The 17993-nt window shown below is 38.6% G+C and overlaps 1 protein-coding gene across 1 annotated transcript; it reads right to left on the bottom strand.

Annotated features, from left to right (window-relative positions):
• Positions 1-2300: 2300 nt before the first annotated feature.
• On the bottom strand, positions 2301-15022 carry IRF1 (interferon regulatory factor 1). Its single transcript, XM_032212185.1, has 10 exons — positions 14864-15022; positions 9948-10041; positions 9148-9247; positions 7537-7710; positions 7198-7238; positions 5997-6123; positions 5459-5578; positions 4733-4758; positions 4159-4294; positions 2301-3199 (listed from the first exon to the last, which is right to left on the bottom strand). Exons 2-10 carry the CDS (start codon positions 10032-10034, stop codon positions 3108-3110), a joined length of 903 nt encoding a protein of 300 aa, XP_032068076.1. The 5' UTR covers positions 10035-10041; positions 14864-15022; the 3' UTR covers positions 2301-3107.
• Positions 15023-17993: the final 2971 nt, after the last annotated feature.

Below are 17993 nucleotides of genomic sequence, written 5' to 3'. Positions count from 1 at the left end.
AGTAGAAAAATGTGCCTGTTTTATTTAATCTAAAGGGTTAAGTAGGAAATCTCAATTTACAAAATGAAAATCAATCTTAGAAACACAAATAGCAAACCTCAATATTTAAACAGATTCCCCCCCCCAAAAGATATACCTTTCCCCTTCCCTCCCTCCCTCCCAATCCCACATCCCCTCCCCCCTCCCCCCCACAACCTCCCAGAGCAAATACAGGGTATAAACATTTAGCAATCATACACTAAAATAAACTAACTAACTTTAGCATCGTCCCTTCACTTGTATTTTAACTCCCCTTTTGTAAAGCTAACTTAGATAAGTTGTAACATTCCTTGTTCATTCATTCATAAGCTAACTGAAATTTCTTAGTCCCATATTTATTTTGAATATAATCAATCCATCTTCTCCATTCCAGCTTGTATTTCTCATCTGAATGGTCCTTGAGGTATGCTGATATTTTAGCCAACTCTGCTAAGTTTGTTACTTTTAACGTCCATTCTTGAATAGTAGGCAATTCTTCCTTCTTCCAGTACTGCGCCACCAACAATATTGCTGCCATTGTTAAGTTCAGAATCAAATTAGTCTCTATAACTGTACAATCTGTAATTATACCTAACAAGAATAACTGAGGAGTAAACTTTATCCTCTTTTTAAGAATATTTTGAATAATCCACCATATTTTTATCCAAAATGCTTTGACTTTTTTACAAGTCCACCATATATGATAATACGTAGCATCAGCACAATCACATCTCCAGCATTTAGGTTGTAAGTTCGGGTACATACAAGCTAATTTTTTAGGATCTAAATGCCATCTATAAAACATCATGTAAAAATTATCTCTCAAGTTTTGGGCTTGCGTAAATTTTACATATCTTACCCATATTTTTTCCCATGTTTCCATCATTATTGGTTCTTCAAAATTTTGTGCCCATTTTATCATACAGTCTTTAACTAGCTCTGTTTCAGAATCTATTTCTATCAATATATTATATAACCTTTTATATGCATTTGACTCTGGTCCCTAATTTGTTTTACTAAATTATCCTCATTTTGCATAATACCAATTTTCTGGTCTTTTTCCCATTTGGCCTGCAGCTATCCATACTGAAACCAGGTTTGACTTACCCTTTCCTCTTTTAATACATTCAAAGGTTTGAACTGTAGTACACCTCTTTCTATGGTGAGAAGGTCTCTCTATGTGGTTACATCCTGTTTTTGTTCTATGCTTATATTCTCTATCGCGTGTCTGTGTACTGCCCATATAGGTATCTTATCATTTAATTTATATTGGTATTTTTTCCAGACACACAATAGGGCATTCCTTAAGATATGACTTTTAAAATTCTTATCTACCTTCTTATCGTATATTAAATAAGCATGCCAACCAATTTTCTATAATCTTAGAAAATTCAGTAAATATACTGCACTGATCCCAAAGGAAAAAGAACCTTGGACAGTCCACCTAAATTAGTAGATCGTGATCTACTGGCATTCTTTTGAATATACAGATAGTCTTTGATTTACCACCATTCATTTAATGGCCATTTAAAGTTACAATGGCACTGGGGAAAAAAACGTCATGACAATTTTTCGCACCTATAACTGTTGTAGCATACCAATGAAGGTGGTGATCCAGGTGATCAAAATTCAGATGTTTGGCCTCTGGTTCATATTTACGAAGTTTGCAGCATCTTGGGGTCATGTAATCACCTTTTGCAACCACCTGACCAAGTCAATTGAGAAGCCAGATTCACTTAACTGGGTTACTAACAACTACAGGGATTTATTTAGCAAGAAAGGTCCCAAAATGAAGCAAAAAAAATCACTTAAAACCTGTCTCGAGGACTACCTGCCATGCAGAAAAACTTCATTAATTCAGTGCAAATGGATAGGCATAATATGGTTGCTGTTTACGCATTCTTAAAGAACTGATCAAATAGACTTATACCTTTTCCAATCCATATCTTATTTAGTTTCCAAATCCAATTCTCAAAATGATTTGGGATTTAATCTTAGGGTAACTAAACCTGAATAAACCTTTTTTCATATATTTCATTAGTTGAAAATGAATTTATTTGTATACACCATTCTTCAGAAGTTCAAGGAAGTATAAAAGGAATGGCTAAATAATATACCCTATTGTTTGAGATAAAATGAATATTCCTTTTCATTGAAGAAAATGTCTTTGTCGTCTTTATTTTTAGCAGCACTAAAAAGTATATAGAAACTCTAGATGTGTTAAGAAAATATTTTCCTAATTTCTTTGTCAGCAGGTTATAAAAAAGAAAATTAAACGTATCTTCATATATAATCTTTTATTAAGACAATTGTAATTTATATACAACAACGTATGTACAAGGAAAAGACTGTACAAGAATTAAAGCTGCAGCCTAGCACTCTGACAGTTTGCTAAATCCTTTTCTTCATCTTCTGGTTTAGTATATTATGCATTTTTGCACTCTTCACAATACCTATTCAGTTGACATCTTGAAAAGCACAGTGCAAATAATCCATACATTCACCTATCAACTTCAACACATATTTTTACTGGAGAAAATAATGTAATGTAGCAGTAGTTCAAAGTAACCAGTGGAATGTGTTATAAATAAAATTCTGAAGAAGTATGGAACAAACAACTATTTGTTTTCACAGTATAACATGGTAGGGCTCCAGACTAAAGGCTAAAAGAAATTTGAAGAAAAAAAAATAACCAAAAAATATCTGGTTGGACACCACTAGTCTTCCAGAGAATAATTTTAAGATTATACTCTGGATGGTCTTAAAATATACATCAATTTACTAACAATGAAATGCTTCTGTCCCCCCTCCCTCCCCCAATGTTTAAAATTATTTATACTCTAATCCTGCTAATGGATGGACAGAGTGAAAGAAGCAGCAAACAAGCCTTAACTGGCTCATAAGGAAGTTAGAAATAAATGTACAGTTTTATCACAAATATATTCCTACATACATATATTATACAAAAAACATTTTTCCATTCGAAACATGTAGAGTATCATTGATACTCAATCAATGAGTATCAATGAGATACTCAATGAACATATCAATTTTTTAAGTCAGCATTTCAAAATAAAACAGTACAAGGTTTAAATGCCACAGGATATAGAGGGTACATAGTGTGTTCGAATGTCCAACAAAGTGCATTCTGCACTGGATTTCAATTCATGTGGCATTCCTTCTGTGGAGAAAAAAGAGAAACCAAGATTTAGAATGTGGTTTCACTAGAAAATGTAGTAGAATATCTAACACAAGTTCAATGAAACTGCCAAAAATCATATGATGATTTTCCCTCTCCCAACAGAGCTCTCGTTAAATTGAAAGAGGTGGATATAGGTCTAAAATCAAGTAGATCTTAGCCCATACAGTATAATCACAATTCCAACCAGCCCTACATCAATGAAATGCAATACATTTAGCTTCCAGAATCTTTGTTATGATAATATGACAATAGACAATGTATGACTCTATAATGCTAGCCTAAAGATATTAGGGAGTAGAAAATCAGAGTGAAGAGCCTATAAAGATAGTCCTCAACTTACAACCATTCATTTAATTACCATTCAAAGTTACAAAGGCAATGAAAAAAGATGAGTTATGAGCAGGTCTCAGACTTGTGACCACACAATTCACGTGATCAAAGTTTGGTTGCTGGGCAACCAGCATGTATTTATAATGAGTGCAGCCATTCTGGGGTCTTGGAATGGTGATTTGTACGGAAAATCAATGGGGATAACCAGATTCGCTTAATCATCTCATGAGTCACATAACAACTGTAGTGCTTCACGTAACAATCATGGCAATAAGGTCATAAAACGTGACGTGACTCGTTTACCAATTGCCTTGCTTGTTATCAGCAGAAATTTTTGGCTCAATTGTGGTCGTAAGTCGAAGACTATCTGCATGTGACAAAGGGGATTTGTTATTTAATAATACTCTAATGCAGTGTTTCTCGACCTTAGCGACTTTAAGTCCTATGGACTTCAACTCCCAGAATTCAGAGCAGAGCTGGCTGGGGAGTTCTGGGAGTTGAAGTCCACAGGACTTAAAGTCGCCAAGGTTGAGAAACACTGCTCTAATGAGATAAAGAGAAACATCATACATTTCTATAATCCAAAGATACAGGTGAAATGTTTATACCTAGCTTTGGTATCTCAAAGGTAGTATCTTGCTCTTGCAAAGTAAAGTCAAGGGAGAGATTCTGCATTCCAGCTTCATTTAATAGGAAGCCTTTTCCACCAATGCTGTTTGGTTGCCACTCAGAGCTGTTGAAGAGCTGCCAGAGAGGAAAGATAAAAGAAATCAATAACGTGAACTGTTTTCTAGTTCCATTCAAAAACACTATTAATTCCTTTCTAAGATGCAGGTTACAAAACAAAGATTGCATCCTCATTCTTAGGTTACATGGATTCTTGCAATCTAATGTGGTTCAGAAGCAAAGAAAGACTTCCTAAAGCAGGAGTGTCAAACTTGCATCGTCATGGCGTTGTCAAGTGACGTATTGGGACTTTTTATCCCCTTCACTAAACTGGGTGTGGGCGTGGCCAGCATATGATGCCCTAAAGTATCCCTTCACAACCAAGACAAATGGGAACTCTTGTACACATTGCATGCCTGCCCACCCCTTTGATTACTCCCCTTGGACTTCATGTATTGTCCCAATGCCAAAATTATTTACAAAGCCAAAATTATTTAAATAGAGAGAGAGTCTTACCAAGTCATACAGTGGACTCTCCTCATCTTCATCAGTTATTGTGAGGTCATACGAAGCCATCAGGTAAGGGAAGGGGAAGAGAAAAGAAACATACTCAATGAATTTCAGAATTCTTGTTTACTAAATGTTTATTTTCCAGTTTTCCATTATCAACAATAACACCTTTCTAGTCAATGACAAAATTAAAATAAAGCATTGGATAATTTATGCTCATACAAGTAATGCCTGTCTTCAGTTCACACTGGCTTAATATCTAGAATTCTTTTACTGTAAAAGGCAGGTTGTAATTAAGTATTTATAAATCTATATTTCAATAGGAGAGATTTAGATACGTATTTCCATTCCCTTAATAAAATCAATGAGATTTAGATGGGCTTAACTTTCACTGGGTCAGGTCTGTAATAAGCTAAATTTTAAAAAAACCACTTTTATATCATTACATCACCCCCATAAAACCTAATTCTAACAAAGAATGCATCCAATGAGATGAGACTACATAGGAAGCTTTGACTTTTTAAAAAGAAGGTAGAGAGCAGACAATCTAAACATCCTTCCTTAATCTGATTCTCAGCTCCAAGCAGCTGAAAATGGTATTATCTAAGGGATTCTTGCAGCTGAAAGTCCAATCCATGTGGACAGTTGACCTAAATCCTGCGGTTCTCTTGGTTCTGTGTCCCTCAATCCAATTATGATCAATCTGCTGGTTCTGAACAATTGAATACTAACCTTCAGAAGACGAACAGCAGGGTGAAACCTGAAGTCTGTAAAGATTGTTTGTGCTGTCAGGGGTCGGCATATCCATTTGGCAATTTCTCCAGGCATCATTGTTCAATTCATATGAAACACCTAAAAAATTGAAAGTAGCAGATTTATAATGCAAGAGATACATTATTCACACAAACAAAATGATTGACATCACACACACACACACCGGGATGAACAAAACATGAGATACTATGCCAGACAAATAACTCATATTGCAGCTTAAGCCGATGATCACAAATGCTAATTCAATGTCCGAGTTCCTACAACATACTCAACCACAAACCTAATCAACCCCATTTCAGGTGGTCATATACATCCAATCTTTTCATTTTCTTTAGTTTTGAGAAATTTTCCAATTGAATAAAAGAAAAAAAAAATCTTAATTCCTTAACATCCCTGACAGCCTAACTTTTCTTTACTCAAGCAAACCGGAAAATGGACTCAGCAGGCACAATTTTTCCTTGGGGGACCCACACAACTGATTAAAATTGTTTCTTACCAAATGTGCTCCCCACTTCCATGTCCTCTGTTGCATAGTTGGGAAGCACATAGCCACTGTGGTCATCAGGCAACTGAATGCTGTTTGTTGCTTTGACCGTCTCTTCTTCCTTAATATCCTCGACTGACTGCAAAAGAGGAAGGACCAGATTATGGCAAAATGTAAACTTTATGTCTTTTAAGGCAGTAACCCCTAACCTTTTGGGTACCAGGGACCAATTCTGTGGAAAAAAGTTTTTCTGCTGACCGAAGGGAGCATGGTTCATATGTTGCCTGCATCCCATGGATGGGGCTTCGCTTGTTTGTGTGGCCCAGTTTTTGACATGCCGTGGTCCATGGACCAGGGGTTGGAGACCCATTTTAAGGTCAAGACATGTGAATGTGTTTATTTAGTTGTAATCAGTATTACCCCCTTGGGATGTATTTCTGCCCAGCTTTCAGCAGAAGTAAATTATTGGAGCATTCCTTTTCTTGCTTAAGATTCATTTTCATACAATGAAATGGTCTTTAGATGGCAATTGTCTATAGCTAGGATATATGAGTGGGACAGTTGAGCAAGCTGGGAATTAGGTAACTGATAAAAAGTAATCAAGAAACTAAAAATATGTCAACCGACTCCCAAAATGCTTCTCTACAGGTAGTCCTCAACTTATGACCACAATTGAGCCCCAAATTTCCATTGCTGAGCAAGAAAGTTGTTAAATGACTTTTACAACCTTTCTTGCCACATTTGTTAAATGCGGTTGTTAGGTTAGGAAAATGGTTGTTAAGTGAATCTTGCTTCCCCATTGACTTTGCTTATGAAAAAGTCACAAAAAGGGGATCACATAACCCCAGGAAGCTGCAACCGCCATAAAATACATGCCAAGTTGCTAAGTGTCTGAATTTTGATCCTGTGACCCCAGAGATACTGCAACCATTAAGTGTGGAAAAATAGTCATAAATCACTTTTTTTCAGCACCATTGGAACCTGGAAAGGTCACTAGATGAATGGTTGTAAACTGAGAACTACAAGCATTTCCTTCAACAGGAGTGATTAAGCTATTGAAGAAAAGACATACGTTGTATGTATGGTTTTACATAGTTTATGTTTTTTATGATACATTTTATGATTTTTATGGTTCTGGATATTAGTGTTATGGCCAGCTAACCAGTGTTGTGTTTTTGGGTGGGTAGCCATACAAATCTTTTTAAGTACATACCTTTCTTGGGCTCTTGCTTTTTGGAGACTTTGACTTTCTTTCTGTTTGAAAAACAAAAACAAAAACACAGACTTAGCATAAAGACATTTTAAGAGAGAATGGGTGATGGACAATGCAATTGCCGGACAATTTGGGCTTTATCCATCTTATAATATTTTCTTCTCCAAGTTTGCAAGAGTGTAGTTCTGTTGGCCACAAAGCCATAGCCATTCTTGGACATTTTTACTATGGATTTTAGCTCTTGCCATAAAACTGACAACTTGGCTCCCTTTTATGTAACAAATTTTATATTACAACTATTGGGAATCATACCCAAACTTCGTATGTTTTGAACAATACCTTTTTTCTCTGATTTTACTAGGGGTAAAATCCTATAGACTCGAACAGCGCTGGGTCCTTTGCTAATGCTTTGATCCTTCACTTCTTGAATGTCAGGCAAGGAATTCATGGCACAGCGGAAATTTGCCTTCCATGTTTTTGGATCAGGGTCTACATCACCTTCTTTGTATTTCCCTGTAAAAAGACAGATGGCGTAAATCTAGGTATGCAAGAAACAAAGTAAAAACCACATCTAGCCAGCAGGATCCTGACATGTTATACTAAGGTCCTGAAAGGAACCCACTGTCATTTCGGTGTGCTTGACATTGTCTCTTTTCACTCTGTGCAGTTTAGTGTAATTCAGACATATAAACATACTGTTGATAACAAACTTTAGTTATTGAAGGTATCAACTGAAGTCAGAAGTTAGCTATTGCCAAGTGAGCCCACTGATTCCAATAGGCCCAATCCACCTATGACTATATGATTAGATGACACATTCGACTAACTGTATTTAACTATTCTATGAACAACTTCTTACTTATCTACTGCTAGTGAATTATGACTTGTAAAAATGGCACAAAGATGGCCTTGTTATTGTGCTTTTATTTTATTTTTTATTTGCACTTTAGAGTTACAGTGATTAAGATGGGCAGCAATACATGTTTGATTGTTTCTTAAATAAACACGTACATTTTGAATACATCAGACAACCCTTTACAACATACAAGAGCCATTTTTGATAATCAAAAAATCAAGTGGGGGGGAGGAGAAAGGTAGAAAAATACGGAAAGGCTCAAGAGGCAGTTGTAATATTATCACCATCACCTTTCTGTAATAACATACATATTAAGGGAGATTCAAGAACACTTCAGCAATGAACAATTGATTGCTCATTGCAAAGAGAGATTCTGTCAACATGCCAAGGTAGTATTGAGTAACAAGCCCAGAAATCCACTCCATAATACAGACTTATACTGTACATAGATAGATACATATATACAGAGAATGACCAGCCCATCCTTATCTCCCGAAGTGATACGACTTGGGAAAAAGATTCCTATTTTTCTCTCATCAGCTGTTCATGTAGACTGTTGGTCAAAACTCTTAGGTTGCTTATAACTCTGACATGGAAACACTGTACAATAGCACAAACTTATGGGCTTCGGCATGCTACAAATATGCACAAGTCAGCCGCTGAACATATATATTATCAACTAGTTCCAGGATAAATACACAGTCCTTTCCAGCTGTTTTAACTAGTAAATGCTGGGGTTGTCCTTGCTTCAAAAACTATTTAGAGTTGTTTTGGAATGGCCAGGAGCAAGATCTGTTTGTCAGACTTTCATGCAAGCTTAAAAAAATGTTGCATGTTGTAAGAAGCCACTGCCTTTGGGCTCTGATGCATTCTGAAACCCAAATTGTTTACGGCGTGCAACTCCCTATTAGTACACTGACCACAAATACTCAAGAAGAAACCACAAACTCTTCACCTAAAGAGGTAAGGCAAGGAAAAGGGATCCCTTTGACTAGTGTTAATATGATGATTCCTCCCTCAAATATAGTAACTGTTTGATTCTCTAGAAAATCTCTAGAAACGTTTCACCATCACCAGGATAAAACGGCACATACCAGTATGAACGGCCCAGTTTTTGAACAGGCAGGCATCTTTTTCCAGTTCCCACCCATGCTTAGCTGCATGTTTCCAAGGGATCTGGAACATTTTATCTTTCTGCAATTGAAAAAAAAAATACAATTCTGAATAAGCATCTCTGAATTGCACAGACGAAAGGAAATCAAGAAAACGATAGAAAGCTGAAAATGAAGAACATCCCTCGATCTATGAATTAACCAAGTAGTAGACAAGCCTACACTTCTGATGATTTATTTCGTTTAGCATTTGTCTTGTCTACTGAATATAGCTGCAAATTCAATAGCATACCATTTCATAACAAGCTGTTTATAAAACAAAATAAACAAAGGCATATTAATTTATTTCCCTACAGTTTACTATAACATATGTAAATATTCTGGATGCAGTCTTAGCCAGAGAAACGAGCCTTATTAGCGCTGCCCGAATCTCTTACATATCTCAATTATTTGGCATTTTAAAAAGCTATAAAAGTGCAAGAACATATTATCAAGTTATCTCAGTTGTAGAGTTCAGAGTGACATTAAAATTAATTTTAAACATAACATCAAATACATTAAATATTTATTTAATTTGCATTCTCAGTTTCTTTTAATATTTTTGCTCTTTTGATCTTGGCATTTTTTTTCCCCTTCAGCAACAAATTATTGCACTGAAGCCTCACTGTTTTCCTCACTATAATGTTTCATTTTCTACAATAACCTTGTTTTAAACTTAAAGCAAGAAAATTACACAAATCTAGCCTTTTAAAAGATATTGCAAGAATGCAAGTTTTCTATACCTTATTGAGCCAATGAAGTCCAGGAATCTTATTTGAATTAATCTGCATTTCCAGCCAAGGTCTCATGCGCATCCTTGTTTGTGGCATTCTGTCTCTAAAAAAGAAAAGTCAGGGACTGTAAGCACAAAATAAAATCTCCAACTTCTAGAAATATCTTGGCTCATATTGTTTGCCCTAAAATTGTTTATTTAAATCTATTTCCTCTAATTGACGTTATAAAGAAACCAGTGTTTTTATTCATATAACATCATCTGTATGTGTAGTGCTTCACTAAGTACAAGATACTAAGAAAGTTAGTATCATCACATCATGAGTGTTACAATTATGTTACTTTTAAATCAATAATGTGAAAAGCCAATCTAGTTAGCAGTCAAGATGCTGGCCCAGAAGCCAGGAAACTGAATTCTACTCCTGCCTTAGGTGTGATAACTATCTGGGTGACTTTTGGGCCTGTCATTCTCTTAGCTCCAACCAATCTCATAGGATTGTTGTGGGAAAATAGGAAGCAGCAGTCTAGGTAAATTCCCCTCCTTGAGTTACAGTATTTTTCGGTACCTTTCCTCCCCCTCCCAAAAAAGAGGCTGAAAATCTAGGTGCATCTTATATACTGAATACAGCATTTTTGGCCTCCTGAAACCCCACCCCCTTCACAAAAATGGATGTGCAGAGGGTTTGGGAGGCCTGCAAAGTGCTCCTGGGGGCTGGGGAGAGCAAAAACAAATGAGAACCCCAGCCCCCTGGACCACTCTACAAGCTTCCTACAAATCTTAGTGCATCTTATATTCTGAAAAGTATTATATATATAATTCACACAATGCAACCTTGGAGGGGCTGGTGTCTTGAGGGCATTCTCTCTGCCTTTTATCCTTTACTTTGCTTTTATTTCTCATTCTATTTTAATTGTACCTTTCTATATGGTTTTATGATTTTGATCAAAATAGCAGGAAGGGCTAAATGAAGGTATCAGAAATGTATCAAGAACCATATTAGCACTGGTGGCATGTATACATATCAGTGGTGGGTTACGACGGGTACAGTACGGGCTACCTGTGCCTGCCGGGAGCACCAGGTTCTGTTCCGGTACGATGCTCCGGAGAGCCCATCCACACTCCTTACCAGTATTTGAGGTTTTGGGGGCTTCCGCGCATGTGCACAGAGCATATGGCGCCTGCGCAATGCTCCACTGAGCAGCTGGAGCGTCGCAGAGGCATCACAGGCAATAAGTATGCATGCGCCCAGCCCCGTTGCAACTGAACCCACCACTGATGTGAGACAAGTGTGGGGGAGCTCTCAGAGAAGAGCTTTGAGTCATCAAACAATGGCCCAGGATTATTGTATTTTCCAGGTGCACATGATAAATTCCTCCCATGGTCCCAAACTCCATTTTGTATTCTGTTCTTTCCCTCAAACTAAAATGCTACTATTACTGAAAACAGGAAACTGAAAACGTGTATTTTCTTGAATAACCCCATCAAAACAGCAGGCAAGGTTTAAGGGAGATCATCTCCCACCTGATCATTCCCAGTGTTTTGTTTTACCCCTTAAACTTTGATATAATACAGTTCTTTTCTTGAAGCATCACTTCTTAAGAATGCTACAAATTTAACTGACTAGTGGGAGCTACAGCCATTAATAAATTATAAAATGTTTGCAGCTTAGATGAAAACCAAACTGATAAGATTTTTTCAGGGAACAACATGTTTAATTTTCAGATGGCACCGTCAGACCAAATTGTAACACAAACTATTCCTATAGATATCTTTAAAAATAAAAAGCTACCCAAAAGGCAATTTTCATCTTCCAAGGTAAAGTGGAAATGGCTTTTCTCTATTTCTCCCCCACCCCAATTTCCAAATAGCTTTAACAAAACTTGTACAAATGTGGGGTTTTTTTCATCATGGGTGCATTGACAGGCTAGGGTGCAATAAAATTGCAGAGAATCAGGTCCTCAAATATCCTGATCAGGCGTCATATATACTTAATAACAGTTCATCTAGGAATTGTTGCCCCATCTCCAGTGAATCTACTCAGCTCCAATCCAATTCCTTATGCTATCCTGGTTGAGGGAAGGAGGGAGGAAGAGACTGCAGAGAAACTGCACTGCTTGCAAGTAGGTGTCCACCTAAGTTTTCTTCTTTTGTCAGAAGAACAAAAATGCAACAGAAGTTCCACTCATCTATTACAAGAATAGGGCTTAGATCGCCACACCTCAGTCCAGCTTTTATCACATTGACCTCCGCCCTCCCAATGCAGCTGGATTTATTACCTCCTAATATTCAGTTTGGACAACTCTTTTTAAGTTTAATGATATTTCTAGCTAGTGAACTTTCCCCTGAAATGCCTAACTGATGCAGAGTGCCTTTTACTCACAGTAATAAGAATCAGAGCTGAAAATGTTCCTTACACTTAGGGGAATTTTTTATAAAACAGCATGAGATTCTGCACTTGGAATGTTGTCATTTGGCACACTAGCAAACACAAGGCTTGAAGATTTCCTGTTTGCAAGATTTGGATCAGGGCCAGATGGTTTCAGAGTGCACAACTTCATTCAGGGAGAAACACAATTAATTCAACTTTAATAAAAAGGATCTCATCTTTATTGTTTAAATCCTTAACATTTATGAAGAAAAAGGTCAAGAATATCCGCTGCTTTTCGAGAGGTTTACAATTAGCCTTTTGAATCGTCTATGTTCCAACTACTGGTAATAGTAGGGACTTACAAGGACTTACAAAGGTCCCAAGCCAATTCAAGCTTGTAATTCAGCTCTAGCTGGTGTCAAGATTCCTTCTGGCAAAGCATATTCCTATGTATGACACTGATCTCCAAGGCTCTTGTGGCAAAGGGTATTCCAAAGGGTGAACCAAAGGAATTTTACATTTTCATGCACTTGTTACAGGAGCAAAACTATGCACTGCATGTGTTTGCCCTAGGACGCTTAAGGAGACACCTGCAAATGCAAATCATATATTTACTTCCATGGAAAAACCTCTATGCTGAATGCAAGGGGGTGGAGGTGGTTTATCAGCAAAGTCTGAATGGTCAAATTGAAATATTTAAATTTGAAGCATGATCCTTCTGTGCCAGGTGTGTTATGATTCTTCTGTGACACCAGTTTGTCTCACATGTATTCATCCCTGCAAGGGCTTCAAGAGAACAGCAGCCCAATGGAGATCTCTACTCCTTTAGCCAGCCTCTTCCGCAATCCTTTCCAAAATTCTGGTTTGTTTTAAAATTTATTCTCCTGTTGGAATTTCTGGGCTGCACTCAAAGATACCCAGAGCTAACAGTTGGTCCGTCTCTCCTCACTCCGCCCCTTTCTTTTCTCTTCTCTCTCCAAGCTCTACTTCCTGGTCCAAACAACAAAAGCAACAGCAACACCCATTTACTGGAAATCATGGTCACACAATTCTCTTTGGCAAAACTCGGATACAAACAGAGCCAACCAAGCCACTAACATTTTGCAACTTTGCAAATACAAGTATTACCATTTAAAAACTAACCATTGCCATTTAAAAACTAACACAACACATGCGCCTTTCTCACTTCGCCAGCTTTCCCTTACAGAGCGCCGATAGCATCTGTTGCGCTAGCTCTACTGAAGCCGCTGTGCGTGCGCGCTTCTGCAAACACCTGACTCCGCGCTTACAAGCAGCGGGAATACATCTTATTTGTATATATCCCGCCTTTACTGGTTTTTTTAAAAAATAAAGAACTGAAGGCGACGAAAAAATGCATACTCCTTCCCCCTCTTCATATTTTCCCCAGAACAACCACCCTGTGAGGTGGGTTGGGCTGAGACAGACTGGCTGGTCCAAAGTCACCCAACCCGAGTTTTCTGCCTGTGGCGGGACTAGAAATCACCGCACCCACCCACTCATGTACTTTGAGAACATTTCCGCCTTTTTTAACGCGCTTTACAACGGGAGAGTCTCCCGGCTCCGGAGTACATCCCAATTGGCCAGGAAAGAAAGTTTTTCTTTTTAAAGAAATTCTTGCTGCAAACGATTAACCGCTTCGGATGCCCCCAGACTAGATTTCTCCCTGTCTAAATAGGGCTAAGGGGGAAAGGCACCTGCAGATCATCGCAGAGCAAAAATAAATAAATAATCAAGTAGACCCCGGTGGATCTACTTAAACCTCCGATCCTAGCCTCGGTGGTCTTAAGAGCGCTCCTGCCACCCCACCCGCCTCATTCCTGCGAGACCACGGAACCGCTCCGGTGGGTGAAAGTTATTCAGGTGAGTATTGCCCAGCGTACAGAGGAATTATTGAGTCTGCACCTCCATAACGGTCTGGTTTGGCTCTGCAACCAAACAAGACGGACAGACTTCAACGGGTAATTAGAACTGCAGAAAAAACAATTGCTACCAACCTGCCTTCCATTGAGGACCTGTACATTGCACGAGTCAAAAAGAGGGCTGTGAAAATATCTACTGACCCCTCGCATCCTGGACATAAATTGTTTCACCTTCTGCCCTCAAAGCGACGCTATATAGCACTGCACACCAGAACAACTAGACACAAGGATAATTTTTTCCCCAAATGCCATCAGTTTAACAACTAATTCCCACAACACTATCAAATTATTTACTAAGAATGTATTATTATTATTATTATTATTATTATTATTATTATTATTATTCACTTCCTTCCTAGTATCTCTCTCCTCACTTATGACTGTAACTATGTTGCTTGCATTTTTCAATTTATATTAACTTTGACTATCATTAAGTGTTGTATTTTTTTTATTCTCAATGAATGTATTTTATTCTCCATATGTACAGTGAGAGCATATGCACCAAAGACAAATTCCTTGTGTGTCCAATCACACTTGGCCAATAAAGAATTCTATTCTATTCTAACTTGCACCGAACTGCGAAGTGATTTAGGCGCCAGGAGCTGGACCAAGACCCACCTTGCAGGACTTGATCGAGAATCACACCCTTCGGCAACACCCGAGCGATCGACAACGTCTTCTCGTGCAAGCTCCACTTGTGCTCAGCTTCAGATATTCTCCGTTTCTGCAGCCGACTCTCCAGGGGGAGTCTGTATTATTCTACAGGTCAGGGAATCCCCCTCCTGGAGTGGTGGGGGGAGACACAAATCCTGCCGTCTTAGCCAATCAGCGCTCCGAAAGCTTTGCGCTGCGGCCAATCAGCGCTTCAGGCACGCCGCTGTATAGAGGAGCCTGATTTCTGAGAAATCAGGCTATTGAAAACCAGCGGCGGCGGGGGGGGGGGGGGAAGTCCGACTTCTCTTCCCCGCCCCTTTCTCCAAGTTTGGCGGCGTGTTGGTTACATTGCACGAAAGAAGGAAACCCTTGATTCTTGTTTTGAAATGCAAAAAGCCGGGGCACGTGGACCCTTCCTAGGACTCCGCAAATCTTTTCCTGCCAGCCCAACACCCACGCGCACGTAACCATCCGAACCATCCCCCCCCGCCCTGTCGGTAACGACCCGCGATCCAGCCTGCCTTGAAATCGAGGGGTTGAGTCGGGCTCAGAGGAGGGTGACCACCTCGTTATTTTCGAGCTGAGCCCACCCACGCCCCATCCGGGAGGAAGAGCAGTTGGAGAGGATCACAGCTGTTTTTTTTTTAATTTAAAACATTCGGCATACATAAATGTTTGGAACCTAGAAGTTTTTGGGGTCAGAGTCCACCAAGTGTCTGATAAATCCTATAATTTATAGTTTCAAAACTATGAAAACAAAGTGGCATGTTTACTTATTATTTACCCGACCTTGAGCTGAATGAAGGGGAGGGCCTCATAAAATATTTTTTTTCCCATTTTAACAGACCTCCAGGATAATATCTCAGTGCCAGAGCTGAACTTCAGCCTGGGATGCAGCTGAAACATCTGAAGCTCCCTTAAGAATGCCTCCATCCCAAAACCTCCACCCCAAAAGCACCACCACCCCAGATATGACAGACTACAAAGCCCATAATCTCTACTCAAGATCTCATGTGTCAAGCAGAAAAAGTATCAGTTTTGCCCTTCCTGTATCTAGAAGAATATGCATAGATTCTCCTCTTAATAGAATATACATGGGGTCTCTTTGTTTTCCCGTATATGGCTGCCTTGTCTTGGGAAAAGACAGCCATATACAAAGAAGCCCCCTCCCCAAATACAGCAACCTTTTTTTCCTAAACATGGACACATTTTTCTTTAGAGTCAGGTCAGTTTGGCTCAGAAGTGGATCACCAGTGCTGGAAGCGGAATAGTCTTTCCCTTTGCTGGGTTGCCTTTAAGGAGAGGCCGGAATACTCTCCAAAGCCGATGATGCATTTATCTCGATTCCTGCAAAAAATCAGGGATTGGATTCCCACCTAAAGAACCTTTTTCAACTCTTAACATTTTACAAAATAGGTTTATTTCTCCAAGGGTACGGAACTTGCTTAGCTTTGGCTCTGGGGTGCCCTTAGTGGAGCATTGCATGGAGGTTCGGTGGAAAGGGAAGGATATGGGCTATAAGCAGACAACTTTGGCGAGGGGGAAAAGGAAAAGCATCAGGTTAAAAAAATGGGGTGGGGGCATGTCAGAAGTATACGTAGTTAGTGCAGCAGGAGGAGGGAGAACCAGGCTAGGAGGATCCAGTTCTCCAATCAAAACCTTGAGGATCCAGTCAGTCCATAAGTTTTTCCAAACAAGTTCCAAGAAGGAATCTTGGGGAACACACACACACAAACATCACATCACCCTCCCTAATCCAGTGTTCTTTCAAACTTCTGGGATTCTGTTGCGATCTTGACCATCACGGCATGCTCAGAGGATGGCAAGTTGGAGAAGGTATATGTATCTGAACATCCAGCACTCCATTATCTTTTCTTCCCCAGTATGCCCTCAATATGAACTTGGAGTGAATTCAGGTGATATGAGGAAGCTGGTTGGTCCCATCTCCATTTCACATTGGAATCCTATGCCCACACACAAAATGAGAATGATACAAATTACCATGAGCAAAATACCATAAGAAATGCAGGGCATTAGTCCAAACATACCTTGAAGGCTCAAGGCTAGGAAACGGTGACAAAACATATCTAGCCGTAGCAACTTTCAAAGATACTAGACTATGGACTTTATGTTACTCACAACCCTATAGTAGGTTCCTATTCCAGGAAATCACTTGACTGTCATGATAGAAAAGATTGGCGAAAGCAAACCATCCTTTTGAAATGAAACGGATTTAGTACAACCTGTCATTACTGTTTAATTGATGCAATTATAATGGAATACTCATCCTTAATAAACCCATGTCAAGCAAAGCTGGGAATATTAATTTATAATTTCCTGGATTTACGGTAGCTATGTAATTTGACTGAAAAGGAAGTACAAATCTAAAGCATGTGTAATAAAACATTATACCTTTTGGCTGGGGCTAGAAGCAGTAAGATCTTATTTTAATAACTATGCATATTGCTTAGTTTAGCCATATTTTTAAAAATTCATTCGCATCCACAGATCTACTGTCTAACCCAGAAGATTCATAGAGGGGCAAGAGATGAACTGTGTTGTTTCCCCACAAGTGTTCTTTTCTATCTAGGCCTGCTCATCACAATTTAAATACTTTCTCTTTTTTTTCATTTTCTTGTAGAGTAGAGGTGGAGAGAATTAGAAACACATTCTGTCTTTCATTCATTCCTAAGCTGCTCACTTTTGTTCTTTTTGTCCCTTGTCTTTATGGTTTTATTATTATTTCTTCCTGTGTTTTTTACTTAATGAACCACCCCGAGTGGCTAGGAGTTGGGCAGTATCCAGAAAGAAAAAAGGAAGGAAGGAAGGAAGGAAGGAAGGAAGAAAGAAAGAAAGAAAGAAAGAAAGAAGAAAGAAAGAAAGAAAGAAAGAAAGAAAGAAAGAAAGAAAGAAATCTTGTCCAGAAGGACAAAAACCTATATTGGATTATCAAATTTCTCAGTTGCTCTATATATTTACTTATTTATTTTTAATGTTCCTGTATATTGGTTTTTAGTTGATTTCACAATTGTTCACAGCCCAGAACCATTGGCTTGAGATGGGCATCATACAAGTTCATCATAAAGAAATAAAA

Source organism: Thamnophis elegans, chromosome 2, assembly GCF_009769535.1.
Source record: "Thamnophis elegans isolate rThaEle1 chromosome 2, rThaEle1.pri, whole genome shotgun sequence".
Taxonomy (NCBI): Eukaryota; Metazoa; Chordata; class Lepidosauria; order Squamata; family Colubridae; genus Thamnophis; species Thamnophis elegans.
This window is presented reverse-complemented; position numbering and strand designations above follow the sequence as displayed.